General features: G+C 32.7%; 2 protein-coding genes, 1 long non-coding RNA gene and 1 other non-coding gene across 5 annotated transcripts; 3 read left to right on the top strand and 1 right to left on the bottom strand.

Annotated features, from left to right (window-relative positions):
* The first annotated feature begins 6,097 nt into the window (after positions 1–6,097).
* LOC146901998 (Galactose oxidase/kelch repeat superfamily protein) lies at positions 6,098–13,399 on the top strand. 2 transcript variants are annotated; one of them, XM_085731739.1, is made up of 11 exons: positions 6,098–6,459; positions 6,695–6,844; positions 7,177–7,344; positions 7,773–7,925; positions 8,040–8,192; positions 9,582–9,746; positions 9,861–10,034; positions 10,795–11,005; positions 11,131–11,314; positions 12,271–12,526; positions 12,968–13,399. In XM_085731739.1, the coding sequence occupies exons 1-11, from the start codon at positions 6,279–6,281 to the stop codon at positions 13,024–13,026; spliced, it is 1,854 nt and encodes a 617-aa protein (XP_085587865.1). In that variant the 5' UTR covers positions 6,098–6,278; the 3' UTR covers positions 13,027–13,399. The 2 variants fall into 2 exon arrangements, with proteins under 2 accessions (XP_085587865.1, XP_085587864.1); XM_085731738.1 differs by having other exon boundaries at positions 11,128–11,314.
* Positions 13,400–14,576: 1,177 nt separating this feature from the next.
* Positions 14,577–14,648, top strand: TRNAT-CGU (transfer RNA threonine (anticodon CGU)). Its single transcript has one exon. It is a non-coding gene; the product is annotated as a tRNA-Thr (tRNA).
* Positions 14,649–16,894: 2,246 nt separating this feature from the next.
* On the top strand, positions 16,895–19,307 carry LOC146901996 (uncharacterized). Its single transcript, XR_015022566.1, has 2 exons — positions 16,895–17,190; positions 17,548–19,307. It is a non-coding gene; the product is annotated as an uncharacterized LOC146901996 (long non-coding RNA).
* Positions 19,308–20,500: 1,193 nt separating this feature from the next.
* LOC146901995 (uncharacterized) lies at positions 20,501–22,701 on the bottom strand. Its single transcript, XM_085735166.1, has 2 exons — positions 22,215–22,701; positions 20,501–21,766 (listed from the first exon to the last, which is right to left on the bottom strand). The coding sequence occupies exon 2, from the start codon at positions 21,746–21,748 to the stop codon at positions 20,816–20,818; it is 933 nt and encodes a 310-aa protein (XP_085591292.1). The 5' UTR covers positions 21,749–21,766; positions 22,215–22,701; the 3' UTR covers positions 20,501–20,815.
* Positions 22,702–24,215: the final 1,514 nt, after the last annotated feature.

Genomic DNA, 24,215 nt, shown 5'->3' with positions numbered 1-24,215 from the left:
TTATTTGGTACATTAATGACTTAAAATACAAAACAACTAATAGAGTCGGGGACCAATTTGAGAAACGTTTGATAAAGACAAAGACCATTTTGAGTTATTAATAGAGTCATAGAGCAATTTGAGAATTTGGGACAAAGACATGGACTAATTTGACGATTTACTCTAAAAAGAAGCATAGGCGGAAATAGAATATGCATTCCAAAATCAAAAGAGCGTTATTAATCATCAAACCAAAGGGCAAAAATGTCTAAACCTAGAAAATGACAAAACGAATCTCAATAACAGAACACTGCAAAACAGAGAAATAGCAAAAAGTTCACTTTTTTGGTCAATAATGACCCTATGCAGTATCGATCAACCCTGGCATCGAGGAGGAAGAAGACATCACATTTTTCAACTTCCACACACTCCAGCACCATCGCGTGGAGAAAGAAGATAAAATCACATACTAATTTTAACATAATGCAGTAAATACCAAATGAAACAAAAAAAAAGTAACTAGTAGGATTAACAAGAAATAACAAAACGAACTAACTCTCTGATAGCACAATCAAAATCACTTTCCTAGTCACAATAATCAGCATCAGCAGCGTCCTCAAGGTACAATGTCTCAGTATTATCACAAACCAACTCTACATGATCAATCCACTCTTCAGCCTCGTCAAGAAAATAATCTGCTATTGTTTTCTTTACTTCTTTCTTGATGTTCTTCTTGACAACAACAACAGTGTAGAAACTCAAAAAGATATGAGAAATATTTGCATTTTCAAGTACAATGAAGTTGTCTTATTTATATTATAGGATTGGAGATAAAGAAACACAAAAAATATAACACATAAAGATTAATTACTCCTAACATAATTACAATATAATTACAATAAATAGAGAATTATAATATAGCTTAACACCCCCCCCCCCCCCCCCCCCCTCAAACTCAAGTGGGCGTAGCATCAACCAACTTGAGTTTGGACACTAAAGTGCAGAAACGTTCAGGAGAATGAGATTTTGTGAACAAATCAGCCGGTTGATCAAGAGTGTCAATGGAGATAAGATGAAGTTCACAACAAAGAAGATGATGACGAATGAAGTGACAATCAATTTCAATATGTTTGGTTCGCTCATGGAAAACATACTTTGACTGTCACAATCTAGATCAGTTGGTGAAGACTGCGATGTCTCTAAATCAGCAAGAAGTCAACAAAGCCGCAATATCTCAAAAGTAGTATCAACAAGAGCGCATTATTCAGCTTCAGTACTAGAGCGAGCTGCCAAGGTTTGTTTCTTTCGAAGCCAATATATAAGTGAATCTTCAAGAAAAATACAAAAATCAGCGGTGGAACGACGATCACCGCCCAATCGGCATCAAAGTAGGGCCTAAGAATCAATGGGGACGTAGCTGAGTAATGAAGACCATAGAATAAAGTACCCTTAATATACCGAATAATCTGAAGGACAACAACATAATGTGTGGTACGTGGAGAAACCATGAATTGGCTAACAAAATGAACATATATGAAAAATCTGGCCGAGTACCAGTGAGGTATATCAAACTACCTACAAGCTAACCAAAACGTTCATTAATAACATAGTGACAAATAACGTTCTTAAAAAATAACTTATCCTAAAAAAAAACTTTTTTAATTGCTTCAATGTATTCTTTACCATATACAATTAAGTCGATAATAAAGCAAGCTCCTCTACATGAGTCTTGAGGGAAAACAACAATTTTATTTATATCCTCGTAGCAAGTTGAACCTTTGACTATAATGAGCGTCACCCTCAAATAGAAAGGTTCATTTGTACTATTCTGGTTTTCTTGACATACAAAGAGTATTGAATTAGGATTTTAAAGGATAATTTTTGCTTAAAAAAGTCTCGAAGATTTTAAAAGATTTTGTAGGATTTTAATGACTTTCATGATTTTAAAAGACTATTAGGATTTACAATTTGGATTTCAATGACAATTTGGATTTCAATGGGTTTACATCGTAAGATTTTAAAGGATTTGAAATGATTTTATTGATTTATAAGATTTCAAAGATTTTATGAATTTTATGGACTCTTTGGAAAGAAATGATTACAACACACTCTCTATCAAAATATTTTCAATACAAACTCTTGTTTTTTTTTTTTTTGTTTTTTCATGAGAGACAGAGAGGGGGGGGGGGGGGGGGGGGGGGGAAGAGAGGAGAGAGATAGAGAGAGAGAGAGAGGAGAGAGATAGTAAAATTTTAAAAGAAAAACAATTCCAACAAATCTCATGTTTTCATGAAATATTTTTTTCTCGGTAAAATTTCACTACAAAATATCACAAAATCCATCAAAATCTAATTTATTAAACAATCTTTCAAAATTTGAATGATTTTTTTAAAAGAAAAACAATCCCAACAAATCTCATGTTTTCATGAAAGACTTTTTCTTGCTAAAAATTCATTAGAAAATCCCACAAAATCCATCAAAATCCAATTTATTAAACAATCCTTTGAAATTCAAATGATTTTGAATATCACGAGACTTTATTTAAGTGATGAAAAGTCTTGATTGGATACCTCAAAACTTTTTTAAAATGACAAAGAATCTTGATTGAATACCACAAGACTTTTTCATAATTAAAAAGTCTTTTAAAATCTTTTTAAATCCTAATCCAATACATCCCTTTGGATACAAACCGACCATAAGTTCAAAATATATTTAGACATTTCTTTTAAACAAATATCTAACGGACATGACTCACTTTTATAACTTTATTTTAAAATTATATTTAGATTCTTTATAATGTTTTAAACATTTCTTAAAAAAAAAAACTACTTTAATTTTTTTTCTTCTATGGATTATAAAAATATATTTTATAACCAAAAATTTAACTTCATATTTTACTGAAATAATTTTTTATACATTAAATATATATTTCGTACCAAAAAACTCAACTTACAAATTTCTCATGTGGCTAAATTTTATTTATTGTTGGATACACTACTTACAATTCTTCAAATTGGTCTCACTTGCAAAAGAAATAATAAATTATTTTTGTATAATGATGTAAAGTTAGTGAGACTTATTTAAGTACTTTTCATTGGAGTCTTTATTGGTGTATTGTCATTGAAGTCATTGAATCCTTAATAGATATTTTCATTAAAAAATTATAAATAAGTGATGTGTACACGCGGGGTCTATTTAAAAAGTTCCTAGCAGTGGACTACCATTATGGATTTTCTTACAAACTCTTCCCAGAGTTCACGAACAGGGTTTTCTGAAGGCCAATTTTGTCATAATCTAGGCTATACATGAGGCCATTAACACCGCTTTCTATTTGGAGTACTTGGAGCGTCTATCTTTTATCACTTGGCCATTGTTTGAGGTTAAGTGATGAAAATCAAGTCAATGTGGTCTAATTTGTGAACCCGTACTAGACAAAACATGAGGCCTGCAGGCTGTAACACCGCTTTCTATTCCTCTCTCACAAATAACAATTTATTGACTCTTTGATTCTGTGTTTAATTGTTGGAATCATGACTTTGTCTCATGAATTATGAATCCCCAAGCGAATGAGGATACCTGCAAAATTCCTCTAGATTTTCGGATTGAAGTTGATTCTATTGTGTGGAAAGCCTCTTCGGATGGTGCATACACCGTCAAACCATCATATATGTTTTGTTTCAATTCCACAATTCATGATATAATCCCTTGAAATAGCGGTGATTGGGGACAATGTTTGGTCTCTACAAGTTCATCCAAAAATTAAGCATTTTGGTTGGCGATTGCTCTGATCTTGCTTTCCCACCATATTTAATCTTCATCGCAGTGGAGTTTTCTTGTCAAAATGAGTGTGTGGTGTGTAACACTGAAGTGGAAGACGAGAGGCATACGTAACTTGGTTGTTCATACTCTACGAGTTTCTTGTTCATACATATTGAAATAGCGGTGATTGGGGACATGTTTGGTCTTTACAAGTTCATCCAAAAATTAAGCTTTTTGGTTGGCGATTGTTCTAATCTTGCTTTCCCACCATATTTAATCTTCATCATCATAGAGTTTTCTTGTCAAAATGAGTGTGTGATGCGAAACACTAAAGTGGAAGACGAGAGGCATACGTAACTTGGTTGTTCATACTCCATGAGTTTCTTGTTCATACATATTGAAATAGCTGTGATTGGGGACATGTTTGGTCTCTACAAGTTCATCCAAAAATTAAGCGTTTTGGTTGGCGATTGCTCTGATCTTGCTTTCCCATCATATTTAATCTTCATCATCGTGGAGTTTTCTTGTCAAAATGAGTGTGTGATGCGTAACACTAAAGTGGAAAATGAGAGGCATACGTAACTTGGTTGTTCAGACTCTATGAGTTTCTTGTTCATACATATGATAATGAACTAGTGACCTTGGTGTTTAGTTGTAGGTCTCTATTCCAGTTCGATGCTAGTTATAATACAACTTTTATTTGTAGCCAAACTAATATAGAGTGCTTGTTTGTTACGGCGGTTACTTTGCCGCATACATGCTTTTCAGAAGAAGCCACACTTTCTAGCTTTTATTTTCCAGCAGTGACATTGCCTGATAACGCGGGAATGGCAAGTTAACTGGATTTTCAAACATACAAATAATCACTTATAATCTTGCTAAAACGTCTGTATTTCTGTCTACTCCAAAAAATTTCCAATTTTTTCTCATTGTATTGCCCACATTATTATGAATAAAATGACATAAGTTATCTTTTACAAAAAAAGAAAGAAAGAAATAAAGTAAATAGTTTTTTAGCGCATAATAAACACTTTTGTTAGGCCCAAATTAGGAAGAAAAAATGGAATATCACGAAATCAAATTATAATACAAAAAAAATATATGGTTCCTCTTTTGGTAACCCAGACAATGCATGTTTCAACGGCCTTTTAAGAAATCATTATGGGGGTTGGATTCAAGGTTTTTCTGGTTCCTGTGGTAGAGCGTCTAATTTGTTTGCCGAACTCTCAGGAATTTTGCGAGGTCTTCAACTAGCTTGGGACCTTGGTTATCAATCTATTACTTTGGAATTTGATTCTCAAGCGGCTTTGGATTTGATTGTTGATGCCCATAATAATGAATTTAATCCTCATGCGAGTATTCTTTCGCTTATTAGAAAGCTATCTGCTCTTCCTTGGTTGGTTTCTTTTTCCCACACCTTGAGGGAAGACAATGAATGTGCCGATTAGCTGGCTAAATATGGGGCTGACAACATTGACACTTTGAAGATATGGGCCTCTCCTCTCCTGCAACTAGATTATATCTTGTTCGTCGACTCCTCTGAAGTTTTTAGACACCGAATTGCTTAGTTTTTTTTTGTTTTGTTTTCCTCCTGATAAAAAAAGAAAAGAAGCTGAACCGTGTATTTACTATGAAGAAATATGATTTTATCAAACATTTTATTTAAAAAGAGAGACTCAACTCAAGTATATTTTTATTCGATGAATCTATCTTATCTTATCTTAAATGGAAACATCTATTCAAGAAAATAAATCAAAGTTCTTAGATTATACAAAGCCTAGAACGCCGTGCATCGATCTTGGTAAAATAATTTTTTTTAGGGAAAAATAAAATTATTACTATACATAATTTATACAGAGCCCTAAAAACTTCCTTAAAAAAAAAAATTAGAACCTTAAACATTTTTTTTTCATAACACAGAAGAGGAGACATATTAAAAATTCATAGCTTTTTTTCCCTAAAAAAAGAAGTTCATAATCTTTTTTGGTTCAAAAAATTCATAGTTATATTTATAATTTTTTTGTCCAATAGCGTAGTAGCTAGAAATCACACATTTAAAATGTGAAGAAACGATGTATCAGGTTTGAACTTTGTACTCAACATATAATATGCAATATTTCTAACAACTAAGTTAAGTTCACAAGAATTTAATATCGTGTGATCCATTGTAATTTATATTTTTGAATTATTAATAAGAATTAATTAAATAAAAAAAAAGAGGAGTAACTGATATGACACGTTTGACACCAATATTTCGTGATCCAACCACCTTGAATTGTCCACGTGTTACACGATGAATAGAAGAATTAACCCTTCTGTGTTTGATTTTCTCTATCAGTTTCTTTCACTCTCTCGCTCGCTCGCCGTGATTTGACACTTTAATCTTTCTTTGCATGCCCCTTTCTTTCATTCACTTTCTTTCGATTTCACCCTCTACCCCACAAACCCATTTTTTCTTTTCAAATTAAAAAAAAAAAAACGAAAAAGTTTATATTTTAATTTTGTTGGGGTATTGAGTTTTCTTCTTCTTCATCTCGAAAATGTGGTGGGAAAAAGTTGAGGTTAAAGCGTTGAACGGAAAAGAAGATTCTGGAGGAGATGGGCCAGGGAAGAGGTGGGGTCATACATGTAACTCCATTAATGGTGGTAGACATATCTATGTTTTTGGTGGTTATGGTAAAGATAACTGTCAAACCAACCAAGTTCATATCTTTGATACTGGTTAGTGCGACTCTCTCACTCTTCACTCTTTCTTTTTTAAATTTTTAATCTTTGTGTTCAATTTTTGTAGTAATTGATTTACCATTGTTGTTTGCTCTATCTTCTGATTTTAAAATTTTGATTTCGAATTTTTTTTATACCTTTTATGTGTGTCCTTTTATTTTAATTTTTTTAATTTTTTTATGCATTTGTTCTGGTTAGATAATGTGAGCATTTTCTATTTGCTTATTTGCAGTGAATCAGACATGGAGCCAACCTGCAATAAAAGGCACCCCACCGACCCCGAGGGACAGTCACACTTGCAGTGTCGTCGGTCATCGACTATTTGTCTTTGGGGGTACTGATGGAACGAATCCACTAAAAGATTTGCACATATTAGATACTTGTGAGTACTTATCTTCTGACTCTGTTGCTTTAATTTCCATTTGATGATTGCTAGCTAGCAATACACTATTTGACAAGCACTCTTTATTATGTCAAAATCTATGTGGAATCTACTAAACTTAAAACATGGGGACAATCTCTATTTAGCGGGCCTCATATGAAATTTATTCAATAATAATGAAGAGTGTGTGTTAGTGGTATCTCCAACCATTTCTATTTCAAAAGGCAAAATGTTCGGTTGTCTAAGCTAAAACCTGAAGATATTACGATGCAGCGATCTAGTTACATGCTCTTCATATATTTACAACTTTCTGATTCTAAATTGTTTTTTAGCTTTGCAAACTTGGGATTCTCCAATTATAAGAGGAGAAGGGCCAGAGGCTCGTGAGGGTCATAGCGCAGCAGTTGTTGGCAAGCGGCTTTATATCTTTGGAGGTTGTGGAAAATCCGCTGATAATAACAATGAGGTCTACTACAATGATCTTTACATACTGAATACAGGTAACTCTGCCTTATCATGCTGTGATACTGTCAGTTATTCATCAAGCCAGTTCGCTACACAATAAATACCCTTTGCCATTTAAATTAATTATGATAAATTGACTAGGATTTCTTATATTGTTGATTATCAACAACAACAACAACAACAACAACAACGCCTTATCCCACTAAGTGGGGATTGTTGATTATCAATGTAAACAAATTAAAACTAGTCATACCGGACTTGCTTTTTTAGGCATATTATAATTTCAATTGTGAATGAAATAAGGGAGTCAGGGGGCTCTTGTTTGGTTAAATAGTGAGAACAAAGGGCAATGGGTTTGGATTACTTCAGGCCGAGCTTTTGAACATTTTAGTTGGTTTTGCTTTTGATTGAAGTATCAGACGCAGATTATTCTGATAATTCATTTTTGCTGTTTCACTTATAGAGACACTTGTTTGGATGCGTCCTACAACATCAGGCACGCCACCATCTCCTCGTGATAGCCACTCATGCTCAACGTGGAAGAACAGAATTATTGTGATAGGGGGTGAAGACGGGCATGATTATTATTTGTCTGACGTCCATATCTTTGACACTGGTATCAATCTGTTTTATCTTTTTCATTTGTTTACTTAAGTGAATTTAATGATTCACAAGTAAGGGACATTTATCAGAATATAATGATATTCGTTTGAACTTCTGTAAATATTAGATACTCTGAACTGGAGGGAGCTGAGTACATCAGGCCAATTGTTGCCACCTCGGGCTGGTCATTCCACAGTTTCTTTTGGCAAGAACTTGTTTGTTTTTGGTGGATTTACAGATGCCCAAAATCTATATAATGACCTTTATACGCTTGATGTTGGTATGTTCAATATAGCTTATGAAATACACTTTCGTCTTCAATTTTTGTTGTTGTTATATCGTGGTTTATTTGTTTAAGAAAAGCGGTTCCTTACTGTAAGTGTAATTGCTCCAACTTTTTCACTACACTCCTTGTCTTCTTAGTAAAGAATTAACACAAAGGTTGATGCACCAGTAACTGTCTTTTTACAACCTCGTTTTCTTTTGATTTCAGTGGAACAAGTTATTAAAACATAGGGGTGTGCATGGTTTTAAAACCAAACCAAATTGAAACCACATATAGGTTCTGGTTCAGTTTTTAAACCCATTACACTAAAAACCAATTTTCTAGCAAAATCAGTTTAGATCAGGGTTGTAACCAGTTCAAAACCGGTTCTGATCCAGTTTTTCCTAAACGTTGATTTTGTGGAGTTAAATCAGTTTTCACAAGTAGCCTATGAGAAAAAGTGATTATGAGATGCTTTCCGAGAAATAAGCGATTATGAAATCTCTAATTTTTTGTCAAAATAAAATAAAATCCCTAATTTCATTGCCATGAAGATACTGATATAATTACTCTTCCTTTTTTTTTTTTTTTTTAACGTTATCTTCTTCTTTGTTTTTCTCTTTCATAAAAATAAATTAATCAATCATATAAACACTCAATTAGATCAGAGATCTGTTACCTTTCTTATTCAATTTCGAAACGAGATTTTGGCTGGTTATTATTGAATCAGTAATAATAAACACGCAATATTTACGCATATCCAGCCAGTTCAAAATTGGGAATCACGTTTTCGAGAAGCACTTTTCCGATAAGCTGTAGAACCGCGTTTGTGAAGTGAGATTCTAGCTGTTGTCACTCTAGGAAGCGATTTGACAAACGAGTTGAAGAAAAAAGGGAATCTGATCGTTATTTGAGGAACAGTGAGTCTGGGAATGGGAACTGAACGTGAACATGAGTTTTTCCTAAAAGAAAAAACTGGTTTTGAACCGGTTAAAAACCGGTTTAACTTTTCTGTTATTATATGGGCTGGTTTGGTTTTTCATTAATTGGATTGGGTTTTTAAAATATAGATCAGGTTTGGCTAGTCATTTGGTTAAGGTTAACCAAATTTTTTGAACACCCCTATTAAAACATTTATTCAGTAGATATTTAATGATTCACATGATCAGAGTTTTACTTTGTCATGTAGCTTTTCCCAAGCAGGGTCACTTGCTCAATATTTTTTCAAAATTATTTCCCTGGTGACTATTGTGATGCTTATGGTATTTTCATTGTTCCGAAAGACATATAGTTAATTTAATTTATCGATTGTTGTTTGCTGTTCTGAAATTAATAGCATGACATGTTCATTAATATTGATTAAGTTGGTTTTCTCTATGATCTTTTACTTCTTATACTATGCAGATACTGGTATTTGGAGAAACAATACAACTACAACCAATTGTCCTTCTGCTAGATTTTCTGTAGCTGGTGACTGTTTAGACCCATCTATGGGTGGTGTTCTTGTGTTTATTGGTGGTTGTAATAAGAGTCTTGAAGCCCTGGATGATATGTATTACCTACATACAGGTTCAACAAAGTGTTTTATATTTGCTAGTATTAAATTTTTAGAAAGCAATCATTTGGTTATGGCATTTCTCTATATCACTGAATGACTAATTTTGAAATATTTCTGACTTCTAGGTATTTCTAGGGAAAGTGAACTGAGACCAGAGAAGTTATCTATGAAGAAGATATTGAAGCTGAAATGCCAAGAAGACCAAAATCTCATTCCTGGCCAAAATCAAGATATGGGTAGATATGGAGTGGGTAATGATGCCGGTCAGGTCACGACTACGATGAATTATAGCCAGCCAAGTAAGAATTTACCTTTTTATATATAAAGTTTCTGCTTCACAGATATCACAAAGTCAAATTTTAACTATGGTTTTAAGCTTTTAGCCTATATCGACCTTGATATGTTGGATTGAGGAATTTATTCAAAGGTATATGGGGCGTATGCACAAGGGTTTGGGCTATTTGGCTAATTGAGTTTAAGGCAGTACCGGTGATGTCAAATATCCGCTATGGCGTATTTGTGGAAAACCACCATGGCCAATTTGAGAATGATGGCAGCGCCATATGTCGGATTTTTGGCTATTCGCCATGGTCTACCATTGATGAAATTGGGCAGTACAAATTTGTGTTCATAGTTGAACTCTTTGCAATAGTCGTTTATTCAAGTCTGTGTTAGCATGGAACAATTTCCTCGTACTAGTATGAATTAATCTTTGATGTATTGTAGAGTATAGTCATGGCAAGTCGGTGTTGAATTAAACTCTGTCGTCAAATAGCGACGCAATAGCACTATTGTGCAGAGGAATTTGAACAAATTGATAGTGTTCCGCGATACACTTAGACCATTAAGTACAAAGTTTTGTCAAGTAGCGGCTATAGCGGCGCTTTACCACTGCAGTATAGCAGAATTTTACCAACCCACTATTTTCTATGATCCACGATTGACTACACTGGAATATAATAAGGAACCACAAGAAGGGAAAAATGAATGGAACGATGTTTGACTAGTTAAATTTTAATGTACCAATGGAGAAAAGCTAAATATGCGTCATAAATACAGGTAGACCAAATATCCCGGCAAATCAATCACTGCCTCCACATGGAAAGAAAACATTTGAAGCCAAGGTTACTGAAAACATCTCAGAAGGATATACTATTGAAACTGTTATTGATGGAAAGCCTCTTCGTGGAATTCTGTTTTTAAACAAACAAAACTCTCTTCACTCATCTGCTCATGACTCTCTTCACTCATCTGCTCATGCTTTCAATAGGTATGTCTTCTGAGTTCTTCCCCTCCCTGTATACTCTTGTCACTTTTCATTGTGTTGATAGTATTAGGCATAAATTTTTATGTAAGTTTATTTGAACTTTGAGAAATGCTTAATTATCAAAGCAGGAAAAGGACTGCTGGTGAAATTGATGGTGTCATCTCAAATGGTACACATTCTAACAAATTGAAGACTCATAAAGTGAATCAAATGGAAAATAGACATTCAGAATCTCTCTATCACAGTTCTGAAGCTGTTGTTGCACTTGCAGCAAGGAATCCAATGACTGCCAATGCTTCGGTTAACCACAAGGTCAAGCTGTTTCTTACTTATGTTGGTCTGAGTTCTAGACTCTGGCCTTCATATCATTTATATCTTTTTCTTTTATCAAATATACACTTATTAGAGACTTCTTTGGGGGGGGTTGCCGTGACAGAGTCTCAAACTTGGGATCTCGTAGTCACATGGTAACTTCTCCAACCGTTGTATCGATAGACATTCTTGAGTAAATATAAAAATATTGACAGTGATTTAGTTGAGCTTTCTTATTAAAAGGAAATTTGTCATTATGTTATGATTTAATATTGTCAATTTATCATGTTTTCTTGTCCTTAGAATTTCCGGAACTGCTACAAGCGATAATATGCTGTCTCTGGGATTATTGGATTTCCAGAATTTGGTTTTGTAACACACACTGTACATATGCGCTCCTCGAACATGTCACTATTTCCTGTAAATTATTAGCACAATCATAAGATTCATTTCTACAACTTTGCCTAAAGTGTTTCCTCTTTGATTTTTTTCACCCCTATGACCTGTGGCTGTTGTAATTCAAATGACATGTGTCAGGGATATCTGTTCTGTACAATAACAATATCTTTCCTTTATGGTTAAATTATGTTTAGTTCTATACGTATACTTGGACTTTGTAATTATGGGTTGAATATTGTCCTGTATTAGTGTTGCAAATAGCGAATGGTGGCAGGCCTAAAATCTGCCATATAAGCACGCCATTGCGACTTATGGTGCTGCCGGCAAGCACCCCTTTACAAGTTTCCTACGGGGATGTCAAAAAAATCCGCCACACCTTGCCGTCATTCAGTAGTAATGTCCTTTATTGAGAATTTGATGTCAATTTGCGAGTCCTTGTCTGCTTATGATGTTCACAGATAATAGATGACAAGCTAATGATGTGTATCCATGTGAACTCTGGCTTGGTCTTTTTTAAGGTTTCTTTTATAAATACCTGACTATCTACTATCATGCAGGTTCCTACCAACCCAGGACTAGAAGCTGCTTCTTTGAATCGAAATGCTGAAAAAATTGAAACACCGACCTTGGGGGTAAACTTGAAAAATGATGGAGCAAATGATGTGACAAACTCTAGAGTTGAAGCCCAAACAAATGTGCCGATTTCCAACTCAGAAGTTTCAAGACTTGATAAAAATAGTGATGCATCAAACTGCAACACAGAATTTATGAAACCAGCCACAGTTGAGAGTGCTGTGAATTTGTCAAATCAAGGTATAAAAACTTGATAAAAATAGTGTTACATAGATTTCTGTTTGCTGCATTCAAATATCAACCAATATTTCTATAGCTTAAGTTGTTAAATCTAACACTTCTCCTCACCCAAGTGCCTTCTGGGATTGAAGCATGGATGACGTAGAGGCTCAGCCTACCTTGTGTTAAAATTTAAACTTTTATTTAGTTGAATGGGAAAACAATAAGGATCAAACACTAGATTACATTGTCAGAGGTCATGCAGATTTATCCGATACGCATCGAACAATTAATGATAACATGAGGTATCATGTTCGAGAAAGGAAGTGATTTTTAGGAACTGAAAAAAGTAGTTATGCACTATATAGTTTATAGTTTCAATATATGTCTTGTTTCTAGTCATATAAAGTGAACCTTGGTTTACATACATAAATCAAATATTCCTTTGAACTTGTATTGTAGGTGTACTGGTGGATTCTACAATTCCAAGGACAGGAGAATGCAGTGAACCAGCAAAATGAATTTGAGTTGAGGAGAGAATGAAGACCTTGTTTGCTTTGCATTTGTACATACCTTGTCTTCTGAAGGTGATCATAGAGAGGTCAATCAATATAACTGGTGGTATTGGTATAGGCTAACATCGTCAACTGGTCGGATACACTATTGTGCTGACGCCTTTTGATCTGGATTTTTTATTGAACAAAAAACCATGATTACCTTAGGTGTAGGTAGTGATAAAAAGTAGTTCTTAGTTTGAAACCATATAGTTTTCTGTTTATTATTTCCATTCATACTGCGTTCTATCATTTCTAAGAAAGAAAATTTTGTAAGAAGCCTGCCTTAATTTGATTATGTTATCAGGTCACAGAATGAAACCTTATTTTATTTTTTTAATTATTGTGAAATTGGGTCAAATTTGATCTTAAATGGTTTGAAACGTGTTGATGACTGGGTTGCAACTTGGAACAAGTTGTGTTTGTCGATAATATGGACAAAGTTTGTTCCAACTGAGTGACATGTGACACAAGTATATATGGTTTCTTTTGTTGCTTGGAAGTGGGAAAATAGAAGAATGTGGCGCCATAAGAGATGTCTATAACATTCTAATAAATATCTTATAATTAATTTACTTCGTGAAGCTTAACACATTTTAAAAATTGAATTACTTAATGGCTTAATTTTTTTGATGAATAATTCATATGGAATGTGTTTCAAACAATGCCGAATGGAGAACATTTTTAGCATAATCTATAAACATCTATTATTAAAAATAAAAAATCAATGAATAATATATTATTAATATAACATTTCATACTAATAATAAAATAAATATACACCCCTTCAGAAAAAATATATATTATTTTTTGTATTTACAGTTTGATTGGTCTAAAAGTTTGCTTACAATTGTTTTAGCGGTTGAGATGTGGACATCCTAATGCTAATAAAACGAGCATTTTTATTTTTATTTTCTTATATCTTACAATTTTTAGTGGTTTAGACGTCGACACCATGTTTGCTAGTAAAAACGATCAATTCTTTTAACCAACCACCCACCATTTTCCTCAAAGCTCTTCAAGGTTCAGCAATGCAAACAAATTGCGTTCAAACTTCAAAAGTTATGTATGCCAACAATTTGGCAAAAGGTAATGCTGATGGTATCTAGGAAGAGGTTCCCGATTTATACTTTAGACATAATACATACGTGAAATTGTTACGGGAATAACATTTTAAGGCACCTTAGACTTTTTTTATTTTAGATAGGAAGGTACCTTCTAGGCTCTGGTAATTCCTTGTCACCTTCACCAGTCTAAAGGTTTAGGTACAAATGTGTGTGTACTAAAGGGGCTAAAAGAAAGATTAAATTATGAACGGAAGAAATGGATATTACAAATGAAATTAGAATGATATATTAAAGTTGTATTGTTTACAAATTTTATTACCAAATAGAGAGATTGGTAAACTTCTATAAAAAGTTGGTAATAAAATACAACTTGGTAAACGATAAAATATGAGCTTGGATATATTGGAAAATTAGAAGATATATAAGTTTTGCAACATGTAACAACAACAAGCCTCCGTAGCATAGTGGTAGTGCGTTCGCTTCGTAAGCGAAAGGTCGCGAGTTCGATCCTCGCCGGGGGCTTCATCAGTTTATTTTTAACGGTTTGTTTTGTTTGCTTCCTTTTATCTCCTTTTATCCTGGAAAAGTTACCTGAGTTAATTAATAGGTTTTCCACTGCTATTTCCTTTTTTTTTTTTTTTTTACGGAAAAGAACGAAAGGAAGAATAACTTCACTTTTAAATAGGTCAAAATTGATTCTAAAGATATAAAATTAATTCTAATATCTTTGATTGTTTTTTATTAGAATTGATTTCGTCTTCACAATTGATTTTACTTGAAATTAGTATTTGTAGATTTTGATTGTAAAATTGATTTTTACACCTAAATTTTTAGTTCAACTCACTCTAGTACAAGCATGTATCAAAACGCAAATAACTTTATCTTCAACTGATTTTTCGTTAGAATCTATTTTCTCTCCAAATCAATTATTGTCATCTTGTTCGAAGTAAGGGGTGCATTTGCTTAAAAATACTATTATTCTTAAGAGTGCTAATATTAGGAGTATTATTCCTACAAATGTGTTTGTAAAATTTAGTACAAGTTCACTTTATTACCGCAAACATTCCTTACCTAACCTCATCTTCTCAAAAATGTTTGCAGTAATCTTAAAACAAACGCACCTTAAAAGTTTTTTTTTTTGAAGGAGCACCTTAAAAGTTAGGGAAATGCTAACCGGTGCCCTGGGACACTGGTTAAGGATATGAAAAAGGAAATTATATAATAGTTAATGCATTGAAATTGTGTAATTAATTTATAATAAAATCAAAAACAGTTTCCTTTTATGGTAATAATTCCCTTTTATGGTATGCTTAACCAGTGCCCCAGGGGCACCTGTTAGCAGGACCCTAAAAGTTATTAACCGAATAATTTTGGACTAAAGTAAAAGAACTCTTAAATATAATCCATTATTGCAACTTACCAAGGTAAACGCTTGTTTACATTCTCTTCTGTTCAATCAATTAACGCTAACAAAATGGAAGAAGAACATGAACGACAAAATGGTCCCCTCATTATTAACAAATGTACAGCTACAGCAACATAGCATAATGGATATGATATAGATTGAAATTGGACCACAAAGCCCTTAAATTTCGCTTGTAGGTAAAGACATCCTATTGCTCTGCACGCCTAAAATAGCTTGCAACTTACCCTACAAAAGCACCACGGATTTATTCTTACTTGTTCTTCTATTATTGGTTTGTTTGTATTTGTACTAAATCTTTCTTATTTTATCAACGAAGGTTTGGTCTAAGGTATAAACTCCATCAACGTGACAAATTAATGTCTGAATTTTGACCGGAAAAATACTCATTTTTAGTGTTTGATACACATCTATTCATCAAATATAATTAACCTTGAATCTTAATAAAAAAACTCATGGAAAAAAGTCTTTCTTATTATTTATTTATTCATATTTTTTAAGAATATTATCTTGGAAATCGTCTTCATATGAATTGTGGAAAGTGTCAACTTGCTTGATTACCATGTACAAAACAATACAAAGATATATAGCAAATAAATTATGATTTTTCAAACAGTGTGTAGAATCATTGCATGCATGATATAAGTTTTTTTCTTTGGCAAATAACAGGTTTTGTTAAAGCTTTTAACATGGATGATATACGATCTAATGGTTGAATTTTGTAATTCTATTAAATCTTATCATGCTACAATACAACCACACTAGATGTGCCAGCCAACTTTTATCATTTACATCCCACCCTCTACGACATGGAGTTCTCAAACGCGAGATGTTACATAATTCATGTTTAATAAAATAGAGGACTTGCAACTATTACAAAACTAAAACAAATTATATAAACCGGTGCAAATTAAATTTCTAGTATGGGTTAGTTAGTTGGTTAGTTAACTGAAAGTTAGGGAAATTAGTTGGTGGTTAACTACTTTCAGTTTAGTTATGATGCAATGGGTGCAGGTGAAAAGCTAGCTTGTAGATATAGTGATGTGATTAGCAATAATACACAATCTATTCCTTGGATCTATGTGTAAGACAGACTAGCGATCTAAACAACCACCTTGGTACCCCTTGTATATCAACATACTGCCTACGCGCTCCAGCACATCATAGCATACCACCATCTGGATAGCTATCGAGTCGTTCCTATACACCGAGACCTCATCTAGATCAGATAGATGCACCTATATCTACCTCGGGTCCTGTTACACTCAGATATACATGATTCGTTTTTACCTACATGGGACTCACTTGAGCCAGATAGACCTCCCCGCCTATTTGACATGTTGGTTACTTCGATAGCTGGATTAGCCTCGTAACAAACTAGACTAAAGCTAAAGAGAGAAGATTGCAACTAATAAAAAGCATATCATCTAATCAATAATTTTTTTTTGTTGACAAAATCAAATCAATCATTATAAATAGGGAGTCTCGCCCCCATGTACGATCACTTCACATCATTCCACTTTTATCACTCATATACTCGTCCCACAACCCACACTTTGGAGAGGAGTCAGGAGACAGAGCATAAGACCTGTCGCGGAGTACCCAGTCACCAACGAAGGAAAGACACCTCCTTTCCATGAGGTAAACCTCCCTTGTTCACGCAACGACATTTTTAATAACTTTTTTTTATTAGTATATATGATATATTGCATTAATATATTATTTGTTGGTTTCTTTTATGTTTAATGATAGTTATTAGCTCATATATTTTAAATATAATTGATTAACACTATTCTGCAAAGTTTTTTTTTAAAGAAGTTATTTTGTAAAGTTAATTTTAAGTATATTATTATATGAAACATACTATTTTACCGTGTATTTATAATATTAATAGATTTATGTACAATTGTAATTTGAATGTACAATAATCGATCCAAGGCAAACCATATTTAATTGGAATGAATCAAATATTTGAAATTGTTTTTTTTTTGTTACAAGGCTAATCAAAACAAAAAGAAAAGGAAAGTTCCGGCCGCATCAGTCTTAAGGAGATCCAACAAATCATTGGAGGGAACTGTGAAGTAAGAACTCAATATTAGAAGAGACTCTTAACTTGGCCATGTAATCCGCACATTGATTTCCCTCGCGAGGAGGTTATTAAATGTGACATTTGTCTGCGCTATTAACTCCTTTATATCTTGAATCAAAACTGCATAGACATTAAACTTCATGAAGGGACCTTGAATGAGGTTGATGCAATGCAGAGAATCAGTAACAAACAAGGTCAATAATATTCATGTCTTTAGCAAGAAGAAGGCCGTGGTAAATATCATATAGTTCAGCATGCAGAATGACAGATGAACCTTGAATGTAGTCGGAAAAACCTGATAAATAAAAACTTGCGTCATTACGTAAAACTCCACCATACCCAACTTCTAACCAAATAGTCTAGACAACTACCATCAACGTTAAAGATGACACTAGAGAGGTTATTATTGTTCCATTTGATGAATTTATCCTATAAATCACTTTCGAAATTATTAGAGAAGCAAATATTTGAAATTGTTTAATCTCAATTGAATTGTGTGTATTTTATCTTTAAATAATATTAATTTTTGCTTTAAAATCGATCTAAGTCAGCAAACATTTCTACACACTAATCTCTCCAATAAAATAAAACTTACATCTATAAATGTAACCTGTCTCGTCAATTGATTGTCTTCTTATTATTGAATTTCCTTTATTTCATAATTTGAATTAAAACCTTAGAATGTGGACCACATGCAAATAAAACTTTTGGTCATTTTCTTTGATGTCATCTTTAAAGGTTCCCTTAAAATTACCCAACTTGTGTTACTGCAACAAAAACTGGGTCTCTCCTTTAATTTATCTTGGATCTTGTGATCTATTATTGTCTACTACTACAGGCAACAGAGACTGTTTTCAAATTCAGTCTCTGTTTGTGATTTTATGTTGCTTCCTTTTCAAAGTCAGAAAGAACTGTAGATTCCAAAACATTTTTTCACTTTTTCACTTTGTGTTCCATTAGAGGGATTATACGCTTCCATATTTAGTTCTATGCACTTCTTCATCAATATACATTTCTTTCTTTTTTTGGCCCCTAGTAGTCTGGTTATTGTTGTTTCTGCTAATTGGTTATTGCATGACAAAAAAATTAATTAGAAGAAATTCTCTTATGAATAATTGGGGAATCTGGGTTCAAACTTCAACGCTACGCAATATCCATAACACCACCCATATAAGTTAAAATTAATTTAAATGTAAATTTATTTTAAAAAATAAAAAATATATTAAATATAAAAATGATGTGGTGTTAAATGATTGGATGTTGAGTATTAAACTCAACAAAACTTTTTAATATCCCCAAATAAATTATCCCGGAAGTCATTTAATTAACATGCTCCAAAATGGTCAGTTATTTTTCATTCCACCAGATAGTTAAACCTCTCACTGCAAAAACAAACTACAATTAGAATTTTTTAAATTAGTGATATAACATTTGAGAGTTTGAGTAAAAAAAAAAAATGAAACATTTGTGACAAAAAAACATTTGTATCAAAACATTATCATGGGTTTGGTTGTCAGCTAGAAATGAAGCCAAAACATGCTTTAATTTCTCCTTTTGGTGTAATAACCCTTTGGCGTGTCTTCAAAGTGGTTAACACTATTTTGTTGTAATGGGATTGGGTACCCCTAGAACTCCCATTAATGAATTTGCTTATAAAAAAAAATTAAAATTGTGACAAAAAAACATAAATTATTCGTCTTTAATGTCATTTCGGTTAGGAGACACTAAAATTGCACGATAAATTCTTGTGACCTATTGACTACAACTAGATAGCTTCTTCACTCTAGTTAAAACAGGAATTTCGAACCCCTATTTTATGAGTGAAAGTGGAAACCTTTTTTTTTTTTTATCATATTCATCAAGTTGGACAATAAACGAAAAAAAGAACAAAGAAAACCATGCGTCACAAAACAAAACCATTACATATATATGTTTCACTTGTCATTCTAGAATGTTTTCAAGGTATATGTATTCCCTTGCTTAGGAAACAAAACCCTTATCTGCAGTCTTAGAATTCACTTCTTGTCTATAACAAAAGAAACCAATTTGCATTGTGTTTCTCAATATAATGCAACTTGTTAAACCAAATTAATTTGTAGTTTCTCAATATATATAATGCAACTCATAATTAAAAACACATGCATGAATTAATACTATATGATATAAATACATATAAGCATTGACATATAACTATTCACATCTATACTATCATGCATGCCACCTATATATGTCAGGCTTAAACAAGCTCAGTCAGATCCTTACTAATTGTAGAAAAGCTTACTCTAGCTCAGTCTAACTGTTCATTAGGACTGTTCATCATGCATGAACAAAAAAATACTGTTCATTTGGACCGGTAAATTAATGCCTATGTAATGTATACTATTGCAAAAACATCTAGGGATCATATTAATTTCCTATCTTATTTTAATTTAAACAACAAATAGCAACAAATATAATATACTCTCTTCGTCTCTTTTCATAACCAAAAACCTAAGAAACAACATTAAATAATCAATAGAATTAAATGACTATCACACATTTCAAACATTATATTCAGGAATTTCTAATTTTAATTAAACTTCTATCAAGCAACTAACCGTTAAACTCTCAACTATCAATGGAGACGCAAAATTAGAGATATAAAAAATAGTTGGTCTCTAGCTTTGTTCTTGATCATTTAACAGTTTGCACAGAATTAGCTATAAATAGATTTTAAGTATTTTTTTGTTTTTAATTTTCTGTTGTTAAATTATTTTTTTAATAGTAATACATGCAATGGCAAACATGATGACAATGAGATTATATAACTGCTAATTAGGAGTTTGTAAAAAAATATACACATACCATGCTAAATAAAATGTAAAAAAAAACAACATATTTAATTAGTTTTGCATATGTATAATCAAATGAATACAGAATCATGAGCATATATATGGATTTTAGATTGATTTATTCTACCTCGTACCTGTTATAGTTTTTTGTCAACAAGGTATCTATAGCTGCAGCCACAAAGGGAAATTATAGTATAATTCAACACAAATTATTCTATATGTATAGCATTGCCATACTTACACATATACTAGTTTGAAAAATATAAATTAGAAGCACTGTTTCTCATCCTATATATGCATAAGGCATAGAATGGAGCATCAAAGAACAACAAAAGTACTACCATAACTACCCATTTCTGGTGTTATTATCATCTGAATCAAGAAGCTTGGAACTAAACAGTGTTGGATGGCGTCTAAACGGCGAATTTATTGGAAGATGAATAGTTGGAATGAAAGAACCATTACTTGAGGGGTTCAAGATTTGAACATGGTTGGATTGTCTTGGAAATTCACTACTTTCCATTGATGGAGCATTCAGAGTACTAGTAAAAAGTGATGGCAATGGCATAACAGAAGGACACAAAAGTAACTGTGAATTACCAGATGAATTAGGTACTGTCAAATTTGAAGATGATGAAAATTGCATATCACTGCCACTAGTACTTATTTGATAAGAAGGAAATAAATTACCATGATTATGGCTTCCAAATTGTGATAAAGATAGAGTACTTGAAGGATCCAATTTATATGGAAAAGGAAAACCATTTGATGAATAATTAGTATTATAATAATTACCCTTTTCTGAACTTTCAGCTTCTTTACCTTTAGTTTGATTCATACCATAAAAACCACCTCCAAGAGAAAAACAAGTACTACCTGGTTGCTGAAATAGGGTTTGTTGTTGAGTGAAACTTTGAGGAATATCAAGTGGTGGTAATTTATCAATATCAGATTGAGTTGCTTCAATTAACCATTCAACAACTTTGCTAGGTTGACTTAAACCAAGTCTGTCTTGAAGATCATATAGCTGAATTGCTGTTGGTACAGACAACCTAATCCTACGGTCTCTTAATCCTCTAATTGTGCAAACTTTGCTGTGTCTGTCTTTTCCTCCTAAAGAACGTGACACTCTCACTATTCTTGGATTTCTTAATGATGTCCATTGTCTTGATGTAGCTATTGCTTTGTTGGAGAATTTCTCTGATTCCATTCTTCCATGTTCACCTTCTTGTTTTGTTGCTTCTTTGTTATAATCTTTACTTGAACTTTCTATCATCATCAACCTAACTGTTTTCTCCTGCATGCACAACTTACAAACTGTTAGTTCAAAAACTTCAGATTACCAAGATCCATATTACTTTTGAGAATAAGAAGGTTAAGGTTAAGACCAAAAATTCATAAAATAGCCAAAAACATGTGCTAGAAAAAACATTATTAATTAACTTTTTGTGTTGTTTATTTCAAATTTTAAATTTCTAATATTAATTTTGTTGAAATTATTCTAAAATTTTGCTTATATTTGACAAAGGTTTTTTTTTTTTTTTTTCAGTTGGTATGTGTCAAAAATGGTGCTAAAGAAATGGTAGAAATATAAGCTTTACAATATACATGTTGCTACAAAATTATGGTAAAGAAAATTCTATTCATAGAATTGATAGTTATGATGAAATCAAATCTAAACCAAATAGGGCTTGACAGAAAATATTTGAAGCATGATATGGATTATGGAGGACAAGACAACTTACTTGAGAGAGTAAAATCTGGATGCTATATATTGGTGTGTGTGTGTGCAAGTACTGTTCTATTATAAGCTCTTCATCTCATCACCATAGCCAAAAAGAGAAGAAATGGAAGAGAAACACAGAAGTAGCTAGAAACCGTACGAACAACTCTTTCCAAAATGAACAATTTAATGTTAATTAGGTCAGTAGATGACCTCTGCAGCCTTTTTCTGCAAAGGAATAATTTTGCATTAATTAACGCAAAAAATATAAATAAATAAATAAAAGGTTCCCTCAACAACAAAAAAAAAATTAGAACTTACACCATGCATGTATGTATGTAATAAGTAAATGTCAAAATTTTACTTATGACCACGTCATGTGGCATCCTGCATAAGTGGCACGTCAAACAAATTTGCGCTATTTACTTTTGTGATTTCTTAATATACATAATTACGGGAGGGGATCCTCTCCGGTGCTTTTTTCTCATGTGGAATCCTATCCTTTTATCAAAGAAGTGAGAGAATCTTTTTTAATATTAAAAATAGAGAGAGAGAGTATAATTAATGGCTGAGATCAAAGACTGCAGAAAACTGTAGAGAATTTCACTGGAGAGGATCCTCTCCCCATAATCACCAGCTTAATTAATGACTACTAGGTTAGATGCTATAGATTTTTTATTTGTAATATTTGTATGAGTTTTGTTATCGAGTATCCAACCACACTTTAAGGATCTTAATTTTAGAAAAGATTTAATAAAAAAGTTAAATAATTTAATTTTCAATGCATACATTAAATATCAAAATCACTATAAAAATTTATTGTTCAAGATTTTTTTTAGAGGGATATTGTTCAAGATTGTTAAAGAGTGTCCTTTGAACACTAGTTAGCATTTCCTTATTTCTATTACGGAATTTTCATCTTGGAGGTCACAGAAAAAAATTAAATATATGTTCTCGTGTTAGTCATTCAAATGTAACCTAATAAGATGGTAAAATTATGATAGGAAAATCAAATATATATATATATATATATATATATATATATATATATATATATATATATAACCTAATTCTATAAGTTTTTCAGGTTTTGGATTAACGGGGCTTGGTGGTTGGCAACATTAGTCATTGGCCTGATGGTGTGTGGGTGTGGGATCTTAGGTTGAGGAAATGGTTGTTCTTTTGAGAGCACGACATGTTGGACATATTAATATGGTCATCATTTTGAATGGGATCCCTGATTCCCATGTTGAGGATTTCTAATCGTGGAATTAAGCTCGGTGTACTCGATGCTCTTGACATCATCTCAAGTTGGGGGAAATAATGTCAGATAATGATACTCAAATTTTAGCCAAGGTTTGAAAAGTTAAACCTCTCTAAATTGTCTTATCATGGAAGTTACTTTAGGATAAAGATATCCTATATGTCAAAACCTCTTAAGGCGGCAATTTAATTTAATTTATTTTTTGAAAACCTTGTATCTAGTCCAAGGATCGATTAATCCAAGGAACAAATTGCACCATCCACTAGTCGGGGGGCTAAAGCAGTAGCAAAGCGCTATATGGATTAGTCCCATAAAAATTTACATCGGAAGGATTCGAATATGTGATCTTAAGGTGGCGAGTTATTCCCAATCCCAGTGGTACCTTGTGAATGTTTTGTGGTTGTTCGGTGGAGTTTGGGTAGTCATTTGTTTATACATGTAAGTTCGTTCTTTAGGTATGATACTCCCTCCGGTCCTAAATATAAGCAAATTTGACTTTTTACATTCATTCAATTAATGATGTATGTGGTCCATAATATGAACCACATACATCATTAATTGAATGAACCTAAAAAGTGAAATTTGCTTATATTTAGGACCGGAGGGAGTACAACTTTAGGTGGTTAGGGTGGGAGGTATTGATGCCTCCAAATTTGTTATGTTTGTTTTCATTTTTTGTCTCCTCTAGGATGGAGTTAGGATTAGATTAACTAGGTTTGACTTTGATATGATATTTAATTGTGTAGTCTATTATGAAGC

This window comes from Medicago sativa, chromosome 8 (genome assembly GCF_051527215.1).
Source record: "Medicago sativa cultivar Bolivia chromosome 8, Bolivia_mono, whole genome shotgun sequence".
Classification (NCBI taxonomy): domain Eukaryota; kingdom Viridiplantae; phylum Streptophyta; class Magnoliopsida; order Fabales; family Fabaceae; genus Medicago; species Medicago sativa.
Note: the sequence above shows the minus strand (reverse complement) of the source record. Positions and strands in the feature narration are given on the sequence as shown.